The sequence below is a fragment of the Nanorana parkeri genome, unplaced genomic scaffold (genome assembly GCF_000935625.1).
Source record: "Nanorana parkeri isolate BGI_ZX_2015 unplaced genomic scaffold, ASM93562v1 scaffold1234, whole genome shotgun sequence".
NCBI classification, from domain to species: domain Eukaryota; kingdom Metazoa; phylum Chordata; class Amphibia; order Anura; family Dicroglossidae; genus Nanorana; species Nanorana parkeri.
The window spans coordinates 434,839-458,135 of NW_017307502.1; the positions used below are offsets into that span (position 1 = coordinate 434,839).

Consider the following 23,297-nt stretch of genomic DNA (forward strand, 5'->3'; position numbering starts at 1 on the left):
TGTCCACAAGGTTTAGGAGTGTGTCTATGGGAATGTTTGACATTTGTGAGGTCAGGTACTGATGTTGGACGAGAAGGCCGGGCTCGCAGTCTCCACTCTAATTCATCCCAAAGGTGTTCTATCGGGTTGAGGTCAGGACTCTGTGCAGGCCAGTCAAGTTCCTCCACCCCAAAATCGCTCATCCTTGTCTTTATGGACCTTGCTTTGTGCACTGGTGTGCAGTCATGGTGGAACAGGAAGGGGCCATCCCCACACTGTTCCCACAAAGTTGGAAGCATGAAATTGTCCATAATGTCTTGGTATGCTGATGCCTTAAGAGTCCCACACCATAATCCCCCCTCCACCAAACTTTACACTTGGCACAATGCAGTCAGGCAAGTACTGTTCTCCTGGCAACCACCAAACCCAGACACGTCCATCGGATTGCCAGACAGAGAAGCGTGATTGGTCACTCCAGAGAACACGTCTCCACTTCTCTAGAGTCCAGTGGCGGCGTGCTTTACACCACTGCATCCGACGCTTTGCATTGCACTTGGTGATGTAAGGCTTGGATGCAGCTGCTCGGCCATGGAAACCCATTCCATGAATCTCTCTACGCACTGGTGTTGTGCCAATCTGAAGGCCACACAAAGTGTGGAGGTCAGTAGCTATTGAGTCTGCAGACAGTTGGTGACTTATGCGCAATGTGCGCTTCAGCATGCGCTGACCCAGCTCTGTCATTTTACATGGCCTACCACTTCGTGGCAGAGTTGCTGTTGTTCCCAGTTGCTTCCACTTTGTTATAATACCACTAACAGGTGACCGTGGAATATTTAGTAGCAAGGAAATTCCACGGATGGACTTCTTGCACAGATGGCAACCTATCACGATACCACGCTTGAACTCGCTGAGCTCCTGAGAGCGACACATTCTTTCACAAGTGTTTGTAGAAGCGTCTGCATGTCTAGGTGCGCGATTTTATACACCTGTGGCCATGGAGGTGATTGGAACACCTGAATCCAATGATTTGGAGGGCAGTCCCAATACGTTTGGCAATATAGTGTACTTGATACTTGCTTTCATGATTAACAGAGAACTGGTAAGTTTTATATTCAGGTAAAATGTGCAATGGCGTTAAAGTCAATAAAGTTTTTTTAAACATAAAATTGCACATCCGTGAAAACGTCATATTCTTGTTTGTTTACAAAACTTGGTTTTAATTTTAAGATAAATGAAGACGTTCTATTCACAACGGCTAAATCTGTGTCTGCATTGCATGTTCAAAACTCAATACCATAAAGTAAGAACAGGTTAATAGAGGTTTACTCCAGGAATATATTGAAATGAGTTTGGAAATTCCAGAGAATTGCTTAAATAATGCATTACACTAAAAATAAAGCCATTGGAATTTAGTCGACTAAAACTAAATTATTCAGATGACTAAAATGCGACTAAAAATAATTTTCGTTAAAAGACTAAAACTAAAGATTAAAATTAAATTTGCTGTCAAAATTAACACTGTTTGGATGTCGCTTAAAGCCCAGTTCCCCCTTACCAGAAAAGTTATCCCTGACAATGCATCTTTATGCGTCGCACCAGCGTTTTTACAGTAATAAGATCAGCTCTTTGCTACAAGCTCGATATAGAGCCTTCACAATGCAGATCCAACCCAAATGGATTCACCAAGACTGCATTCACACCTGTGTGTTTTGTGGCTTGACGCTACAAAAAGCTCAACATTAAAGTGACAAACTAAGGATAAGTGTGCTTTGTTTTAAAGTGCATTTATACTTAAAAGCACATGTCAAGGCAAAAAAAAAAAAACCTTTTTAGCTTTTTAGTACATGGAATTTATTCTCCATGTTTTATCCCATTAAACAGGCTGCTGGTACAGAAAAAAAACTGTTGATGTGCCAGAAACATAATATACTCCTACATCCCTCTTGATAACACAGATGAATATATTATTAATGATATTTTAACAACTAAAATGATGTGTTTTATGGTTGACAAATATGCCGCACACTAAAACCTCTGAATTTTATTTTGAAATAAAACTTTGTTTTTTACGTTTTAAGTCAATAGTTCCAATCCGTTTAAATTCTTAGTTTATACAGAGATTTCAGTCCTATGTAAATGCGGATTCGCAGTGTCTTTTCTATCTTGCACACAAGTTATTTATTATTGTACAAAAAGTGATTGGCTATCTGCCCAATAAAGACAGTGACCTTAAACTTTGCAATCTGGCCAAAGGTTGTACGGCATAAAACAACACTCACTATCTGTTAGATTGACCACACTGATGCCAGAAATTAAATGTGCACTAAACTTGGTATTATGAGGATCAAACGGATGTGGGCATGGCATGCAAATCTGTATTGGAAAGGACCATGAAGTCTACACACCTTGTGTATATGGACGTGGCATACAAATCTGTATTGGAGAGGACCATGAAGTCTACACACCTTGTGTATATGGGCATGGCATACAAATTGCTTGGAAAGGACCATGAAGTCTACACACCTTGTGTATATGGACATGGCATACAAATATTGGAAAAGACCATGAAGTGTATATAACCTATAACACGCCATGCAATCATATAATTAGTGGCCAAACCTTTGTTATTTAGATATGTGGAACTACATACAAACATGCAACAGCAGATCTAGGTTTTCTTAAACAGTAATCCAAAAGACTTTAAAAAACAGGGTGGGTGAGAAAGGAGGATTTGAGCATGGACTGCAGAGCTGTTAGTTTTCTTTAAAAACTGAATCTTAAGGGTATAACATGAATAGGTCAGAGTATGAGACGTCATCAGCCTCTGAAAATCCAATACTCACTCTGATAACACAAGGTCTGTGCTGCCCCCTCCGGAACTTACCTTTGGTACTTCAAATAAGACCGGTACGTTTGATCATCCATAGAGTGAAGCAAGAAGTGGGAGGGTACCAACAACTTTTGGTAAAGATTTGCATGTGAAGACACTCTTGGATTTGGGGCCAAAGATGCTGATAAAACGTTATATTCAGGTACCTCTAGGTGCCTGCACTGCAGTCATGCTTAGTCTAGGGGTGGACAAATGTATATTGAATTCAGGACACAGTCTGTCCAATCCAAAATCCAGCAGGATCTTTTTTTTTTGGAACCAGCTCCATTGACTACAACTGGAGAAAACCTCAAAAGGTAAACGCCAAATGTAATTTTTAAGGAGCATTGGCTACCTGGCTCCTGGGATTTGTCCAGCCCTGTGTTTAGTTTGAATAACCTTAATTCAAGGTCTAGGGACACTTCTCAACCTGAGCAGGCAAATCCTAGTTAACCAACTTCAGGGGAAAATACTTGTAAACATCCCCATGAACCTGATGTAACTTGAAGAAGTCTCCTTGTCCATCAATGTATACAATCTTCACTTCATTAACTTTATGATAGGGTGACGATTCCAGTAAAGAAGGGTGTACAGGGGCCGCTGCTTCTATTGTACTCAGACTGCGGCTGCTGACCTGCAAGCTCCATTCAGCCGAAGATTTTCCAACATGTTCCTTCAGCACAAATTGATCTAATGATCGAATTTCAGCCCATTGCTGCATGTGTACCCAGCTTAAGATCCAGGTTTTCATTCTATCAGTTAAGCAAACAAGCTTCTTTCACCAACTAGTAAGGTGGTCATATTGATCTACCAAGAAAGCAGAATGCCTGGGATCATGGTCTAGCTAGTAGTAGTTAGTTGCATTTAACTGCTTTGTTCTGTAATATTAAAGACTTTTAATTGCTCACCAAGCAGCATTTTAAGGTCTAATGAGTGTAATTACCATACCCCAAGCATTTATAGCCACATGGGTAACTCTGTTACCTTAATCCATGTTGATTGGATTGTGTCAAGGTGAGCGCTGATGGTCAAACATGATAGGAGGTGTGAAAATGTGTTGTAATAATTACATAATCAAATCACTGTGGTGCCATGAAGTCTAGGACAGACAATCCTTCAATTACATGGCTGAACGTGTAAATTTACAGAAATTGTAAAAATGCCAAGACAGAGATGTTAGACTGGCACTATATATGGGTGACAGATGGTGGTGAAGATCCCGCAACCCTATATATGGCCGTTTAGGTTTATATACATTTCCCATCTCTTGCAAAGCAGTTGTCCTCTCTATCCAAAATGTGTACTTTGCTATCTTCAATAGAATGTCCCCTTTTATTAAGGTGCACGAGTCCTGGCATGCATAGTTTGGCCTTCTATGGTGGGCCATCCATTCAGAATGCTGCCCACTCTTGGTTTTGGAGAACTTCCACAGAATATACTGTATGTGATCTCTTGTAGACCAGAAATGAATCAGTGGCTTATAAAGTTTCCTTAAATGCTCAGCTAACCTACTGCAATGTCTATAATCATGAGAGAACGACAATCTGGTGGATTTTTGACCCTGGGGAGTCACTACCACTTCTACTATTCCAGAAGACAAAACGTATTTGACTGACTCTCTCTCTGCATTGATCACAGTTACATCAATCCTGATCCATGCTGACTTAAGGTGAGGAGCCAGCTGACAGCTACAGATGAGCACCCATGAGAATACTCATAACAGCTTTCCAATTTTTATACCTGGAAAACAATCTTTAACCAGTTGACATCCGCGGTGTTAAACCCCCTTCCCATCCAGGCCATTTTTCAGTATTTAGCGCTGCGGTACTTTGACTGACATTTATTCCGTCATGCAACGCTGTACTGAAATGAATTTTATACCCTTTTTTGGGGACAGATAGAACTTTCTTTTGGTGGTATTTATTCACCACTGGGGGTTTTTCATTTTTTTTACTATATTAAGGAAAAATCACGCGAAATTAAAAAAAAAAAAACAGTTTCCCCTATATTAAATGATAAAACATTTATTATTACCCAATTTTTTGGTAAAATATAAAAGACGGGGTCACGTCGGAAGCTGTCACAGTTCGGCTCTATAGATCGAGAACTGGGCGATCACATACCGCCGATCGCTCAGTTCCTGATTTTCTTCCTGTAGCGAGCGGTGACTGTCAGTCTCCTCTCGTCGCAAGGACTCCCCTCTCTATTCCTCCATCGCTGACTGGAGAGGGGGCTGGCTCTGGATCTAGAGAGGCAGAGCCAGTTGTCAATCAGGCAGCGGGGTGGATCCCGACAATATTTTCAGGACCCATCTTGACTGCGGAGCGGCTCTGCAATCTCAGCATACAGCGGGCAATAAACCGCTATATTACAGAGTTTGAGCCACAAGAGGACATTAGTATATGTCTTCCTGTGGCCCTAAAGTGAACTATGGCAAACAAAAGAAGGTTGGCCCAGAGTTCTCTTTTAACTTCCCATTTTAATTTTGTATAAATCATCAGAATCTATTACTGTAGACATTTGTAATATAATTATGGCTTGCAATAATTTTCACTACCTCTAGACAACATGTGTTATACTTTATATGGTTCATTATCAAAACAGGTTGAACAAGCTTGCTTTAGAATGATGCCAGGAATCAGGTTTGGCAATGATCTGGAGCAGAGTATTCGGGGTTGGGTCCAAGCCGCAGATTAAATAGATCCCTAGCTTGCACTTCATCGTACATTCAGACAAAGCTGCATGTTGCCAATTACCTTTAGAGGAAGTGCTCAGACAACTACACCATAAGGAAGATAAAATGTGTACCACTGGTATCCTGAACAATTAGTTTCCTGGGCTGTACAGCTGGCACCACTAGGTTCCTGCACACTTTATCCATTTATATCGAAAACTAGATCCCCAAACCTAGGCCAAACTACTTGCCAAATATGACCACAGACTGCAATACCAAGCTGCAGTCTGCAATTTTTACCCTTCGTGTCTCCCTGTTATATTTATTAACCAACAGTAGGGTGCAGGAGTGAGAGCAGGAGGGCCAGAGCACGACCATGCAGATGCAGTTTTAATTTGTGCAAGAGTTATCAGGTTTTGGGTCTCACGGGTGCTCTGGTTATAAATGTTTTTAATGTTAAGGAACACTAAGTTTAAGTTTGGCATATGCTTCCAGAGATGACCGTCTAAGAGTTACAGTGAGACTAAACTCAGGAGTTAAATCTTAAAAAATGCATTCACCTCAACTAGTAACAAAAAAGTACAAAATGTGTCTATCACATCCTCAAATCATCTCTGAATTGGTGCTGACACTGTCCTTCCTTCTGGAGGGTGGCTACTTTTCTTCCCCATGGTCCCTGTGTGTGTTGTAAAGTAGCCACCACTCCAAACTGACTCCTGTGATGGACTACAATCTCATGTTTAGTTTACTAATTTGTATTGAGATTGCAGTCCATCACAGAAGTGAGCTTGGAGCAGTGACTACTTTACAACACACACAAAAGGGACCATAAGGAAAAAAAAGTAGCCACCCTCCAGAAGGAAGGAAGGACAGTGTCCGCACCAATTCAGAGATGATTTGAGGATCTACAACCGAGTGATACACAAATAAGGTATAGCATTGTTAAAAGTTAAAGTACTAGAATGCATTTTGATGCATTGCACACTGAGTTTAGTTTTATTTTAACAAAACAAATTATGCAAAAAAGTATATAAATGAGAATAAGTTTAGGCCTTAAAGGAGAACAATGGCCATGCACTGGTGTCCTATGAGCAGTACAGGACAACAGATGGCTCAGCGCCGACTGACATGAGCTCTTGCCTCGGGCGACCTCAGAACCTGAATGACATTTCATGCTGGGAGACTAAGAAGCATATAATAGTCACAGATTTAAAATCTGCCATTAGAAAAAAATGTAATCAAAGAAGCGAGACCTTTAACCTCACAAACAAAAAAAGAAGAGTTGATCATTAGAGCTTAACCACTTCAAGACCAGGTGTTTAGACCCCCTTCCTGGCCAGGCCATTTTTCAGTATTCAGCGCTGCGATACTTTGACTGAAGTTTATTCCGTCATGCAACGCTGTACTGAAATGAATTTTACACCATTTTTTGGGGACAGATAGAACTTTATTTTGGGGGTATTTAATCACCACTGGGGGTTTTATTTTTTATTATAATTAGAAAAAATTACTCAAAATTTTGAAAAAAAAACTTTTTTTTTAACATTATGTTAGGAAACATTTATTATTACCCAGTTTTTTGGTCAAATATAAAAGATCGGGTCACGTCGGTTAAATAGACACCTAACATGTCAAGCTTTAAAATTGTGCGCACCCGCGACATCGCAGAAAACGACCGCAACCAAAATACCAAAAAAAACAGGCCGACAACTAGCACTTTATCTCCACTCCAGGTAGGGATCTGGAGGTTCAGAGAGGAATGTTGACCTGACACCAACCAAACCAATCTAATGTCTGTCTGGAGGACACAGTTGTGTGCTGCAGCAATCAGGACCTCTAAAGCCAGATGTGCTCAGCTCATTTAAAAGCTAAATGTCACCACACAGGGGCAATAATTATGCATGAAGGATTCCAGCATGCTAAATGGTATAAAAAAAAAAAAAAAGATGTAATAAAGACTTTCCTACTCTGGAGAAGCTGAAATAGTGTAACAGTCCTTAGAAATTGATACAATCAGGCAATCCAACCAACATCCTATTGGTAGCCTCCCTCACGTTGTGTGTCTGGCACAGAACAATCTTAGAAGGAAATCTGTAAAAAATGAGTCAAGGCAACTGGACCTGCTGTATTTTTCTTGAAGACGTTTCTCTGGTCATCCAACCAGCTAATTCAGAATTATGACTTGAGAAAGCCGGTCGGATGACCAGTGAAACGTCTTCAAGAAAAATACAGCAGGTCCAGTTGCCTTGAATTATTTCTTTACAGATATACCATGACATGGATGAATGAGAACCTTCACAGACAATCTTAGAAGGAAAGTATAGAAAGAGGTTATCCGTGGATTTCCTCACTACTCTTATAGAAAACCTTTTTGTGTAAAAATAATATTTGAAGATCCTTAGCCACCTCCTGACCACCCATTCTAGTAAAACAGCCGGTGCGGAGACCTACCTTTCTAATCAGACATTTAAAAACGTCCATGACTGCAGAGAGGATGGGCATGCCGGGTGGTCCCCAACGGATGTGATCCTGTTGTGGGCGGCACAGTGGCAGAGTGGTTAGCACTTCTGCAATCCAGCACTGGCGGTCCCCGGTTCAAATCCCGGTCAGGACACTACCTGCAAGGATTTTGCATGTTCTCCCTGTGCTTGTGTGGGTTTCCTCTGGGTACTCCAGTTTCCTCCCACACTCCAAAAGACATTTTGGAAGGTTCTTGTCTAAATCAGCCCTGTGTATTGTAAAGCACTGCACAAACTGTTGAAACTTTATAAATCCTGAATAATAATATTATTATATGCATGTGAGATAGGGACCTTATATTGTAAGCTACTTGAGGGCAGGGACGGATGTGACTATACAACTATGTAAAGCGCTAGGTAAATTGCAGTCACTATATAATAAAAAAAATAAATAAGACAAAGATGACAGGCAAAATACACAGAGCCAATCAGAGTGGCTCTGCCCCTTGTGATGGCCAATCAAAGCAATCAGATGTAAACACTGCATGCGTTTACCTTTGAGAGCCCTCCCCTTGCTCTCTCAACAGAAATCAAAGATCTTTTCACAGCAAACAAGGAAGGCTAGCAGCAGCTAGGGGAAAGCTTCATTCATGGAGGGGGCATTAAAAAGTGTCACTGACCACCAATGATGGAGGTTTATTTTTGTTTTTATTAACTTGTGTGTGTGTTTAAAGTGCCACAGACCACTAAAAGATATGCTTAGCCTGTCTACTCCTAGCAGAGGATTACTGTCATTTTACAGTGATCACCTGTATTATATGGGTTGGACTTGATGGACGTATGTCTTTATTCAAACCCAAATACTATGTAACTATGTATTTAAGCTACATTGCTTTGTCATAGGTTTGTCAGCCCGTTCACACCAGCAGGCCCGTGTTATGGTGCACATAATGCGTGATCTGTGGTATGCATTGTGCACACACTGCAATGTGTTGTCAGAACATATCTCAGTGTGCACTTTAACTTTATTTGAAGTTCACAAACTAACACTTCCTCTAACTATGTGCAACAGCACATTGCGACACACGTGTTGTAGCGCATTGTTGTGCGCGGCATAGAAAATCTATGGACTAGAATGTTTTTTCTGTTTGTTTCTATACAGAGAAATTCTTAGAAAGAAGAAATGTCATTTTAGTTAGGGAAGGTGAAGTTCCTCTTTAATCTTACAGCAATCTAAGTTCTGTCACTAGCACACATGTCTAGTACATGCTCTCAAGCACGCCGTGGTATGGACATGTGCTAAGATTAAAATACATTAAAGGAGAACTATGGGGTTAAGGCTTTTCCCCATAGTTCTCCTTAGGGTAACGGGAGGACACAAACTAGCGTCCTCCCGGTACCCTAAGCTCTGTATACCGACTGAGATGCCGCAGCTGAAGCGGATACCGACAATTGTGCCGGGATCCGCCCAGCTGTGTGACTGACAGCTGGCTCTGTCTATCTAGAGGCAGAGCCAGCTGTACCCGCCCCCTACCCCGTCCGATCCACCAGTCAGCGCTGGCGGATCGGAGCGGGGAGGGGGAAATCCAGCCCCTCCCCTGTCACGGCAGAGAGCCGTGACAGGATCGAGAGGTGAACGAACGCCGGTATGTGTTCGCTCACCTCCCGATCTACTGAGCCGATCTGTGACAGTCTCATTGTCACAGGTCGGCTAGAACTATGAGGTGAGTGAAAAGCACTCACCTCATAGTTCTCATTTAATCTACTTAATGTATCCAAATTTTTACTTGCACGCCAAAACAGGGGAGTTACCGTTCAAGACGGGTAAGCAGTCAATTTCCTAAAAACTAAACACTTCAGCCTCTACCTGGACTGGCAGATGACTCAGTGTACCAGAACCCCAATGTGGAGGGCTTGCTGCCTCCTCCTCAGTCTGGGTGCTAAGCAAATACTAATCAGCTGAGGAACATTACAGATGCAGTGCCAGCGCCCGCAAAAAATGTGGGAACTTCTTTGTTTTAATAAAGGCAAAGTACGATAAAGTTTACACAGCCAGTAAAGCCATTTGGGGAGGATAATTTCATCACTGAGTGCATGCCAATATAGCCGTCATGCTATTAGCTACAACTAGTGTATAGGGAGTTTAAAAAAAAATAAAAACAAAATACAAAAATCAGCACTAGGAGGTGCACAGAAATGAAAATTTCAAAACAAGAAACAAACAAAAAAAAAGGTCAGTCTGAAACCTAATTTTTTTTTTCTAAACTTTTCTTATTTTTATTAAAATTTAGTTTTTTATATATTTTTATTAATTTTTTTTTACTGTTAGGGGCTCTTGGAAATATTAGGGGTCTAAACAGATCCCTGATATTTTCCTTCTCCCTAAATAAGGAGATTGAGGATAGTATCTTCACCATGTACACAATCATGAATGAACAGGAGGTGATGTAGATCACTTCCCATTCACTCACAATTGGGGACACAGTAAACATACTCTGTCCTCAATTATTTACAAACACTCAGCGATCACTGACCTGTACCCGCTCTCCATCCTGACTCGCTGTCACAGGAGGCTGAGTGGTGCAGGGAGGAGAGCTTAGTCTCTTGTGACATCTGACTCCTCCCCCTCACAGCCGGCCTGGCCCCTGTGACAGCTGTCTCCGCCCCCACACTGTTCTCCTGATCTGTCACAGGAGGATAAGTGGTGCGGGAGGAGAGATGCACGCTCAGACGCTCTCCTCTCCTGCACCGCTTGGTCTCCTGTGAAAGTTTCTCTCCTCCCCGCTGGACACTGCGTCACAGGGGATTCAGAGCAGCGCACAGCAGTGAGGAGATAAAGCAGGAATGCACCGCTATTTTGGAAGAAAGATGGCACTTCCGGCATTTTGGCAAAAGTGAAATTTTCGGCATATCGCCCGAAATAACATATCGGCCGAAATTTCAGTGCATCCCTAATCAGCACGAGTGATCTCCTCTGAGCATCATTTTACTTCATCATTTGCCATGGTGACTACTGTCACGGAGTCAGAAAGTGATAGAAAATAATTTTACAGTTGTCACCAGAATGAACATAGGTGGGTAACATAACAAAGGGGGCACTGATTCTGGTAGTTCATCTCACTTGGAGAGATTTCAATTCACCTCCTGTAGTGTTTCTGGAGCAGGAAGTACAAAAAAACAAAACAAACGAAGAACGGCAGCAAAACACCCGTACCTTTTCTGCATTGCCACTTTCAGTTGTATAAATAGCCATTAATTCTGTGTCTTCGGTATCCTGATCAACAGTGGACGCGGCTCCCCCATTTATAACTACCTGCAAGAGAGGGAACACAACATGACATCAATCAGAGCACATCTGTACAATCACTAAGTTCAATATAAAACAAATATGTTCATGGTGGTCGTACAAAAATGTCCCGGTATATCACATGATTTCAGCTTCATCCATTTTCTGAAAATAAGTAACTCAAATCTACCCTGAAAACAGATCTAATGTATGGAAGAACGCACAATGTAAGCTTCGTGTGCTAAACATATCGCAGGACACGACTTGTAGACCCTCAACGCAGCAACCAGATACTTTCAATACCTTGGCCTGGACTAAGGAGGTGGCAGCTCTGTCGTATCTGGTCTCTATGGACAATACAGACAAGTGAAAAGTAAGTTATATGACAAGTAACAAACTTTTCTTCAAGGTTTGGGTAGAGTGGAGAAGAACTCGTGTTCTACTGCTATCTGGGGCTCTGTTAGAGACATTTACTCTCACTTCCTGTCCTGCTAATGGTTTCAACCAACAAGTATTGAGAGACAATTTGTATCAAAGACACAGACAGAAATCAAGCTCCGGGGGTTCCAGCGTTTCCACACACACTAAAAGAAAAGCAGTAAAATGTCAGCAGGACAAAGCGAGGGAAAATCTCTCTAACAGAGCCCCATATAGCAGTAAAGACAGTCAAACAGTGTGAATGCACTGACAGGAGGTGGAACACATGAATGACCTCATCCCTGCTCGCTGCTCCTTTGTTCAAACACAAGCAAGGGGGAGGAGAACTTGCCGAGGCTGATTGAGAAAAAAACTTCAAGTGTATGGCCAGCTTAAGATATTTTTCTGGAATGTCATTTCCTTATTCAGTTTATTAGCTTCCTAACGGTTATATTCTATTCATACAGTCTCGGAACATGACAGATAGATGAATGAACCTCCAGCTCTGTACACTGTATTCTGACAGCGGTGCTGGCCGCTGTCAAAGTGCCACAAAGGTGCTTGTGGACGATTGCCTGCAAGGGTCATTCAGCCGATGATTTTCCAGCAGGTTCCTTCGGTAAAAGTGGATGTAATGATTGAGGCAATAGGGTCACCAAAGGACTGCATTTTGGCACATTCCTCCTGAATCAGATGAAATTCGTGCCGTGTGCACCAGCTCAAGTATACTCCATTCATTTATAGAAAGGACTGGCCCACAAGATGGCCAACTACATTTTGTGTATTAGAATGGGCTTTAACCCAATGTACTCAATGTCTTATCATACTGGCATAAAACTGCTGCACCAAGATAAGACTCTCTATAAATTGGTTTATTGTTTAATGATTTCTAATACGCTACAACTAAAAACATTTCAATTACCCCTGTAATGAAGGGTAAATGGCAATGGCTGGCTGTATACATCTCATTAAAAAGCAAGTCATTTTAGGTATCACTTGCTATCAAACCAAAACCTCAAGGAGGGGATTATGAGCACCTCAGGTACTGTATTTTTCCATGTATAAGACTATACTTTTTCTCAAAAATATTTACCTAAAAATGGAGGGGCGTCTTATACACGGGGGTGGGGGGGGGGGGGGCCGAGAGGAGAACCGCGGTTGCAAAACTGCCGATACCTCTGCAAACTAGCCTCACAAGTGAAACTTACAATTGCAGGTTTCCTCCAATCATGAGCCTTATGTACCCGACGTCAGCTGATGCTGCGGAGAGCGTGTAGCCAGTGCCCAGATGCAACAGGGAGCCCATAAAAATGTCAGAAAACAAAAAAAATACCGGTAAATACCGGTACCAGTAAGCGGCTGTCTTACTCTGCAAAATTTAAACTGGATGTAATCAGTTATGCAAAAGAGCATGGAAAATATTGATTTCTGAATTTTGGGTAAAAAAAGTGGGGGGCGTCCTATACATGGGGGCGTCTTATAGATGGGAAAATACGGTAGTTAGAAGCTTTCATAATCTCACATAAAACATTGTACGACTTGGCAAAGTAACGACTGAGTGTTGGACGATGGCCTCCTAGTGTCCCACATTTTCTATGCGAGATCAAGATATCTGCCTTCTATGGCCATAGACGCAGCAAGATAAGACTGATGTAGGGCTCTTATTTAAAATCTGGCTACTGGTTTTACAAAATCATTGCCCAGAATGATCATTGATGTCTTGTCCATGGGAACAGCAAGTAAACCCTTGGGAGTGAGGAATGTGGACAGATTTGAAAGTGCCTGAAAGTCCACTAAAAGAAGCTGCCGCAAAAGGCTCTGCCTGCTTCTCTTTTTCATTTTCAAAGCCCTCGCATGTTTTCGCATACATCTACGGCTAGCAAGCAGTAGATATATGCAAAACAATGTTTAAAAACATTCTCGGGCGGCTGCAAAGGATCTTGGGGCGGGCGCATGCGTAGTTCAGATGCTCGGCCGGGAGACGAGGAGAGAGACAAGTCTATAGAGCAGCGTGCACCCGCATAGACTCCGTGGGACGTCAGAGGAGAGGACAGAGGAGTCAGCGCTGGATCGGAGACCCGCACCAGCGCTGGAGAGACAGCTGAAAACTACAGTAAAGAAGAAGATGATCGGATTAACAGGAATCATTTAAGGTAAGTCCTTACATTAGCACTGTGGGGGAAGGGGGCGGGGACTTTTGCCTTTAATGTCACTTTAACTGAGCAAACTGAAGAAAGAAACTGATTGGTTACTATCGGCAACTGCTCCAGACTCTGTCTGCTCCAATCTTTATGAATTCCCTCCTTTGTGCTTAAGGGTGACCCACTTTCCCATCCCAGAAACTTTATAGAGGTATGTCCATTAGAGTTTTCCTAAATATTGATCATTGTATCATTGGAGATAGACATGCGACCACAAATAATGACCACCACCTATAAAACAATAGCACAAATGATTTCGCTCCAATGAACTTCCGAGCTGAACAACAGTTAAAAATGTTCTTTATTTGCTGCGCTACCCTCTTTGAAATGCAACATTGACATGGAGCAGCGAATGTTTGTGCTGGAACAATATAGAAGTTCAGACTTTCTTGCACTTTTGTTTCGTCTTATCAGACACACGGGAGACACTCAGGAGGGAGCAACCGATAAGCTAAATAATGTCCTAATCACAAACACAACACTTGTTATGTGTCAGCAATGTTTAACCAAAGACTTTGTGTACACGCTCTGTAAATGTCCATTGTATTGAATAAACCGTGGTTTGGTTTCCTGCAGGACACACGCTTCTCGATCTCTGGCCATAAAGGACTTTTTTAGGGGTCACAATATCAATCAGCCCACAGGCCCATATGCGGATATACAAGCCATGGAACCAAGTTCACCTCTAATACCCCTTTCATTTGTATTCAGGATCAGTGCTCAGATTTCAAGAGCCTCAAAGCATCTGGTCATGGCCGCACACAAGATTATTTCTAATAATTCATACATACACTAAGAAAGAACGCTATATGCGGAGGTTTGGGTCACCAGAGGACATTCGTACATGTCCCCCCATTACCCTGAAGAGAACTATGGGCAAAAAAACAGTTTGCCCCGTAGTTCTTCTTTAGATAACTTACAATGGATGCTGCTTCTTGAAATTTAAAAGTTTTAGTTTCCTATAGAATCAGCTGGTCCCCTGAGCACTGGCCCTGCTATCCAGTATTAGGGTGTCTACTTTCCCATGCAGGGTTCTATGCAGCCACCTTTGTGTGCCCGGATAAGCTGGAAGCACACAGGTGAAGCAAAGCAAGACACTTCTCTCCTCCCTCCTACAAGATAGTAGATAGACAACTGCTGGAGACCGTCCTTGTAAGGATGTTCAGGGAAGCCGAGCTGAGGGAACTCTCTCAGCTCGGCTTCCCTGAACTTCTTTACAAGACGACAAGGAGGTTCAGGGAAGCTGAGCTGTGAGAGTTGGAGTGGTTTGGAAACATGAGGACTAAGTGCTTGGGCTAAGAAATACTTTGCCGATTCATTATAGAAAAGAAGTTTGATCAATTCATCTACTAATACATAAAAGTACAATTTGAGGTAAATATAAAAATGCACGTCCCATCTATTCCCCATAAAACAGGACAACGGTGTCCAAGCAAATATCTGCCCTAACCCCAAATAATCATACACTGAGTGGCCAGATTATTGGGCCAGACCATTATAAATAGGGAAGCAGGTTGTTTACCACGACAGTAGAAGTGATTTTTTTCTGAAGATACGGGTAAACAACGCGATTTAACAGCCTTTGAACGTGGGATGATTGTTGGCGCTCGGAGTCATGGAGCGAGTACCAGCAAAACAGCAGAATTCGTTAAATGTTCAAGAGCAGCTATTGTTAAAGTGTTTAAAGACTGGACTGCCAGCCGGAAATCTGGGTCTGAACGTGCGAATTGTGGCCGTCAGCGACTAGTCCATGTCAGGGCAAAACGGAGAGTGGCAAGACTGGTACAAGACAACAGAAGGGCAACAGTGCAGTGTCAGATTCCTCACATCACCTTTCAACATCTCGTGGAGTCACGAGGCGGCCCAACAAAGTCATCTCGTGGCCCAACGAAGTACTGATGGGGTGGTCATAATAATCTGGCCACTTCTTGGACACATACTGTAATTAGTAAATCTCCCGCACTGACAACAAGCTGAACGACCTCTACTGATAGACGTCTCTAGGCCCAATGACCTACAGAACCTTGTGATGTGGGGGTAAAGGACAATGGCTAGAATTCATTAGACCCGGCACAGAAAAGACTTCTGTTGATCTTCTTTTCTGTCTTGAATTATATTTGTTACAGGCAAGATGCCTTTACATATAAACCGTATACTGAAAAATCTTACATCATGCATTACTGAACAGTCCACGTTTGTTCAGCAAATCCATCAAATGTGAAGAAACAGCCATGCATGGAGTTCAGCACAATCTAGACCTGTCTGTGTCACAGCGCCTTTAATTTCTCTGTGATGACTAGGAGTGACTCAGCACCTTCCAGCTCACACTACAATACTGTCACTAATGTTTGAGAAAAAACAGAAAAAGGTCTCTTACATTCACACAAGTCCTTTAAATAAACCTGCTCTTGTGATGTTGGTCATTGATATCAGAAAACGTCGTCATCTCTGCCCTACGTAATTGCTGAACAGGTAGAGAAGCAGTGCTGTGACATAACCCCAAGCCCGCTCAGACTATGTACGCCTGTATTTAGCACTCGCGGGTGTGGAATGTGTGCTCATTATAGATTCAACTCTTCTCTATGGTGAGCGGAGGTGGAAACGTTCAATGATAATTTGCTGACAGCTGGATGCATCTAAAGACACTGCAAGTGTTCATGCTGATATACCTAGATATCCGAATATCAGAGAACACCTTCCTTCCAACAAAGAAGTATCATTATACAATTCTAGGAGTAGAGACAATCAGGATTCTTCAGGACAAAGGGAAGAACTCCCCACAACCAAACTATTTCAGAATACTCTGGCTCCAGTAACAATTTCACATTGGCTTCTATGGGTCTCTGCTCTGCACTTTGGGTTGTTAAATGGCCCCAAAATTCCCCGGTATACTCAGCCATTGAGACATTAAGGGGGTGATGATTGGAGGGAGCAGCTCAGATACAAACAAAATCCCACGCACATAAGCTCTAAGACTTATGAATCCCATGTTAGGCCTGCAAAGAACACAGGAGCCAAGGTTCTAGGGGGAACCTTCTGTCTTTCTACCGCCATTGGATGCATGTGTTCCCCAACCACCATCACAGATTAGCCATTAGAATAGATTTCCTGAGCCCTGAATTTTACATGAAGTGTTATGGTCCCTTTAAGGCAGGATTCATGCCAGCAGCTGTGCTACAACGCGTTGCCACCAGTGTGTGTGTTAGCCATCACAGTGCCGATGCGCAGATCGCAGCTCATCACGCGGTTCCTTTTTCATGAGTGACATTTAATTAAGTTCTATGGGCACGACATGGTGCCATGTGGTTAAACCGCACCGCAGCCTGCTCGGAAAAAAAAAAATACTGCATGCAGTACTTTCTTTTTTTGGTGCACACCATTGCACCGCGGAGGTGTGAACTGTGCCAATCCGTGACAAGGCATGTATTGGGGCTGCGCAAAAAAACCAAAACAAATGTCAGCCCACTCCCAACACGTTTGGTGTGAATTGGCCATCAAGCCTCATCTTCATAATTTTCTTATTATACACTAGTCAAAGTCTAGCCAATAAACCTATTATGATGCTGCGTTATTACATATGTGGAGTATAAGCAGGGAGAAGATGCCCCAAAAGTTAGGAAAGCAGAGGAGCTTGGGTCAAACACCATCTCAGTGCGTTTTGTGGCTCTGGCCACATCCTCAGGAGGGTCAAATGAGATAATAACAAATAAAAATAGTATGAATATGCTGAAAAATACTAATATCTCGTCACAATATATTCATATTTCAAGGCAAATCCATGTATGCACAATGTAAGTACATACGTCTATTAATATACATATTGGTCACACACATTTTTTTCTAAGTATGTATTACTAGACGTATGTACTTACATTGTGCATACATTACTTCCAAAGGCGTGAGACATGAGAGAGTGAGGGAGAGAGAGGAGGGAGAGAGAGACACAAAAGAGTGACGAGAGAGATGTGCTTTCATTGACATCAGGTAATGAGGACATCCTTGCCCCAGAAGCAGACTGGCTGACATTGCAGATGTGCTTCTGAAGATGCTAGTTATCTGGCTCCAGCTGTCCTAATTTTGGATAAAACTTATAATAATCTAGAATTAACAAACTGAACTTAGAAATCTTCAAATTCATCCATTAGAAAATAAACATACGTTTAATGTTTCCATTGAGTTCTTTAATGTTACAGGGAGAATGCTGCAGTCCAAAGGATTTCACAATCAATTAAAACAATCTGGAACTGGATGTACGGATCTGCTTTGTGCCCTAAACTTTGGTGAACTCTTACCCAACCACCTACAGTCAATGTTCAGAGATCACCACTGACCGTGATAGCGGCCAGTTCTGTACATTCCTCCTCACTGGGGACAGTGCAGCTCATTAACCCTCCATAGGGCAGCTACGGACCAGAACTGTTCATTTCTTGGTCCAAAAAGCAGTACTGTCCATTTCCTTCTTATTGAATTATAACCCACCATCCTCAGCATTCATAATTTTAAAAAAAATTAAAAGCATTAATAAATAATTGCAAGGCTAAAAGGATAGTAAAAGTCTTTATTTATGGAGCAAATGCATACTGTAAAGTTCTGTATGCTCAACCCTTAACGTGTTTCACCATTCCAGCTTACACTCTCTGAGTAAGCCAGAAGGGTGAACACGTTAAAGGTTGAGCATACATGGGGAGGAACTTTGCAGTATGTATTTGCTCCATAAATAAAGACTTTTACTTTCGGTGAAGACCCTTCAAGTGCGTCTATTTCTGGATTTAGCCGTTATAAGCAATGACGCACTTGTCTGCCTGCACCTGGGATGCAATCACGGTGCAGGCCGGTTTGAGAATCTGAGCGGTGTTTGTTGTGGATTATTTGAAAAGCATAGTGTGTTCTAATTTAATGTGCAATTCCACTGAACAAGCAATTATACACCGAAATGATATGAGATACGCAACTTAACAGTCAAATTGTGCAGACAGATCTATAACGTGACACTAAACTTAGAAGTTAGAGAGTTAAATCTTAAAAATCTATTCAAGAACCTTCACTATTTACATAAATCTATGTTATTTGTGTATCACTCGGCTGTAGATCCTTAAATCATCTCTGAATTGGTGCTGACACTGTCCTTCCTTCTGGAGGGTGGCTACTTTTGTTCCCCATGGTCCCTGTGTGTGTTGTAAAGTAGTCACCGCTCCAAGCTCACTCCCATGATGGACTACAATCTCAGGTTTAGTTTACTAATTTGTATCGAGATTGTAGTCCATCCCAGGAGGTGGCTTGAAGCTACTTTACAACACACACAGGGACCATAGGGAACAAAAGTAGCCACCATCCAGAAGGACAGTGTCAGCACCACTTCAGAGATGATTTGGGGAGCTACACAGCAGTGATGCACAAAGATAGAAAATCTGGAACAGCGGTGTATGGCAACCAATCAGCTTCTTTCTTTCATTTTCAGAGCTTAAACTGAAGAGATAAGCTGATTGGTTGCCATAGGCAACTGCTCCAGATTTTGATAAACTCCCCCCAGTATTGGTAATAGGGTACTTGAATGCATTTTTAAGATTTAACTCCTGAGTTCAGTGTCACTTTAAGTAGACCTGGGGAGTGGTGGTCTGCTTTCACGTCAGCTAGGTAATCAAACATAGACCTATATTAATAAATAGCATTAATGGGTCTTTTCTACAAACTGATTCGTTTTACATTCGTTTTCATTCTCCCTGAAGCTGCAGTTCCTGCGACAGCGGCTGTATATAATGTCACAATTTGGGATAGAAGTAGGTGGGACAGGGGCTGAGCTGGGAGTGGAGGAGTGAAGAATGTTCTCCCCAAACCATAAAGAATGCTACTTTAATGAGCAGCAAGGAGGAGGTTACCATGGAAACCAGACAGTCGGATATAAGCAGCAGATCTAGGGCATTGCTGCAGATAATTAAGAGTTCTATTAAAATAGTTTTTCAGATATCAAGTCTACATGTAACGAGCGGGCTCAGATAACCTATCAGATTAAGGAAAAGGCCATGTCTCCGGGTACAATACGGGCTCGCACACGGCCAGGAAAGGTTCCCTGCACGAATCAAAGCATTTTAGATTGAAAGAGGAGTTCTCTACACTGCAGTAGAACTCATACTAGTGACTGATACAGGGCTGACACCAAGGTCTTCTCACTAATTTACCACCAGCTAGTCCTATTCATGTGTATGCTTGCCATCATTAGCAAGGCTTGAGGTACTGGTCAGGACTAGACCTCCAATGAAATAAATAAGCAATTACAAGAAGCAATGGATATGCCGCTTCCCATCGGACCGCTGAGATAACACAACGGAATGGAGTGAATTCTGGATACTGGAACGTTTCAGCAGAAGATTGTTTTATTGGTTAAAATACCTAAAGTTGGATGTATTTTCTCCTAACCCTTCCGCAATTTGACCAGTGTGTGGTCTACTCGGCAGCCCTCTCTCCAACAAACGTCAATTCTTTCACCAATTTTTGTTGAAGGAGTCTGACTGAAAATTCTTGACCAAGCAGTGACTGAAGCCAACGTTTGGGTGCTCCGACAGCGGCACACCCACCACTATTAGAATACAAAAGCGTGGATGGGGTCATTGAGTACTTTTTTCTCATTCATCTTGAGGGGTTGAATGAAAAAAAAAAAGAAGATCAGCGTATGGCCATCTGTAGGAAAAAATTGTCAACGTTTGACTTGACTCAAAGCAACACCAGGGTTCTTGGTTCAAATCCCAGCCAGGTCACGATCTGCATGGAGTTTGCATGTTCTCCTTGTGCTTGCGTGGGTTTTCCTCCAGACACATTGGCTTCCTTCCACACTCTATAGACATGTTGGTAGGTTAATCGGCTCCGGGGGTTCTATTAAAGATTGTGACTGGGTTGGAATGTGTGACCGGTCACGTGGTCGCACATTTTAACGTAATCTTGCCCACTTTTTCGGCGGTAAAATATGTGAAGAATTCCAAGGCTTTCTCAGCTGTTCCAGGGCAGATCGGTTCTCCTTCACATACCATCTGCGATGCTGATCTGCCCTGGAACAGCTGAGAACACCTGGGAATTCTTCACCTTTGGCCGGTCACATATTTTACCGCAGAAAAAGTGGGCGTGATTACGTTAAAATGTGTGACCACATGACCGGTCACACATTCCACCGCTGAAAAACTGGGCGGGATTAGGTTAAATGGGTGACCACGTCACTGGTCACACATTCTAACGCAGTCAGAAACTTTGATAGAACACCGGTCTAAAGATGGCCGTACACGACTATCTTCTCTCAAAATGTGGGCTGAACGTAGAAAATATGAGCATTGTTTGAGCAATCTCCCGCGGTCCCCAGTGTATTTGGACAGTGGCCACTGGCCGCTGTCAGAATACCTGAACAGAGCAGGCAGCTCATTGGCTGCTCGCTCTGTCTGTTTGAAGATTTTCTGACCGGCTCCTTCGATCAGCTGATGGAGGGATGCTGGCTGACAGCAGAACAATTTGCATAGTGAATGGCCTACTTAAATAGGTGTGTGTCTGTGTGTGTACATATGCATGTGGCAGAGACTTTGTAAGCTCTTTTAGGGTAGGGACTGATGTAAATGTGCAGTACATAAAGTTCTGTGTAAGTTGTCAGCACTATATAAATGCCTGTAATAATTAAATAACGCAACAGCCCTGCCTAGCAACTTAAAGACATAGTCCACCTTTCGCAAATTCATTTTTTCTATTGGAGCCTGCAAAGCACTGAAGCCATGACAAGTGAATGCACAGGCTCCTCCAGACTATTTCCCTAGCCCCAGGTTCATACCGAGGTATGGACCTTTGGTTACAGGACTGGAAGGAGTTATCAATGCACAAGTACGGTGATGTCACTGCATTTGTGCCCCATTCAGATCTTTGGGTCCCTCTGATGCTGTGGCAGATGGGCATTGTAGTCTGTAGTCCTGTAAATTGATCTATAAAACAATGATGAAGCTGTGCTTCAATGCATACAAGAGCCTGCGTGGAGAAGAACCCTGCAATACAGGTAAGGGGGGGAGGGGGGGGCTAGGTAATGTGAGGACTGTGCATTGTCAGAACTGGATAGAAAGAAATACGGTACAAATCATTTGGCTGGTAAAACTGTTCTGATATACATATTTGATCTATGAATTTAGCCGTTAGCTTGGAGTTCTGCTCTATAAAGTCTGTGTATAATCTGGAATATGGCAACAAAGTTCTTAAGTCAGACACAGTAACCTCAGAGTAATGAGGATACAGAAAAAAACACTACTGTATTTGCATGCTTTGTTTTTACAAGTCTCTGACGTATTGCTTGGAACCAACTACTGGGGTATGGGGCTGGATCTCTCAATAATTAACACCTTCATGACTGGAGCCTTTTTTTCATTTTTTGCACCCATGTTATATGACACATTTTAGGCCTGGAAATTACTTAAAACCCCCAAACATTATATATTTTCTGAAAGCCGAGACCCTATAGTATAAAATGTTTGCAGTTGCAAATTTTTATGTTGCACGATATTAGCGCAACTTCTTATCAAACCCCAAAATTTTGTGAAAAATTTACTTAAATGCCCCAAAACACAGTAAAATACAAATTTTTTAAAATACAATATAGAAGATGAGGGTACACCGAGTAAATAGATACCCAACATTCCCAGGTTAAAAATTGTGTGCGTCCGTGAAATGGCGACAAACGTCAGTACCCCAAAAAGTCCATAGACAACGCTTTAAAAGCCCCCACGGGTCATCAATTTAGAGATACCCAAAAATACTGGCCCTAGAATTATTGCTCTCACTCCGGCACCCGCCGCGATACCCAACATGTGTAGCGCGTTTGTCGTTTTCATACGTAGGCGCACCTGACGCGTGCTCGCGGGGGCATGGGACTTTAAAAAAAATTTACAAAAATTTTCAATTTATTTCATTTTTAAAACTTACAGCCCCCCCCTCCCCCCCAATGTGATAGCAGATGGTGGTGACAGGTACTCTTTAAGATGATGCTGGGGGTCCAAAAGACCCCCAGTGTCACCTTTACACTAGAAATAAGCTATAGAAGTGCAGATCGCACTTCAATAGCTTATAGCTGGGCTTCCGGAGCCCAGAACTGACAGCCCAGGGACCGGAAGTGATGCAATCTGCAACGCTCCCGTTCCCATAGAACGGGGAGGGGATCGATGAACAGAGCTTTGTCCATCTCCTCCGCATCTCCCCGCAGACACCACAGAAGCCAGTCCTGGGCCCGTAGGAGGGGCAACGGAGCCCGGGAAGCACGGCGGTGATGTTGGGCGGTGGGGGGCGCAGCTGTTCAGGGGACTCTAGAAGCGATCTGGCGACAGCTGATTTGCCAGAATCGCTTCTATTGTAAAGCCGACAGTCGGCTTTACAAGTTTAAACAGAGTCTGTACCGTACGTC

General features: G+C 42.6%; 1 protein-coding gene across 1 annotated transcript in view; it reads right to left on the reverse strand.

The window, feature by feature from the left end:
- The window catches only part of SLC23A2 (solute carrier family 23 member 2), a 76,218-nt gene that overhangs the window by 48,783 nt on the left and 4,138 nt on the right, over positions 1–23,297 (reverse strand). The window contains exon 2 of the mRNA XM_018568724.1: positions 11,196–11,294. Coding sequence (XP_018424226.1) covers positions 11,196–11,294 — 99 coding nt within the window. The remainder of the gene's footprint in view (positions 1–11,195; positions 11,295–23,297) is intronic.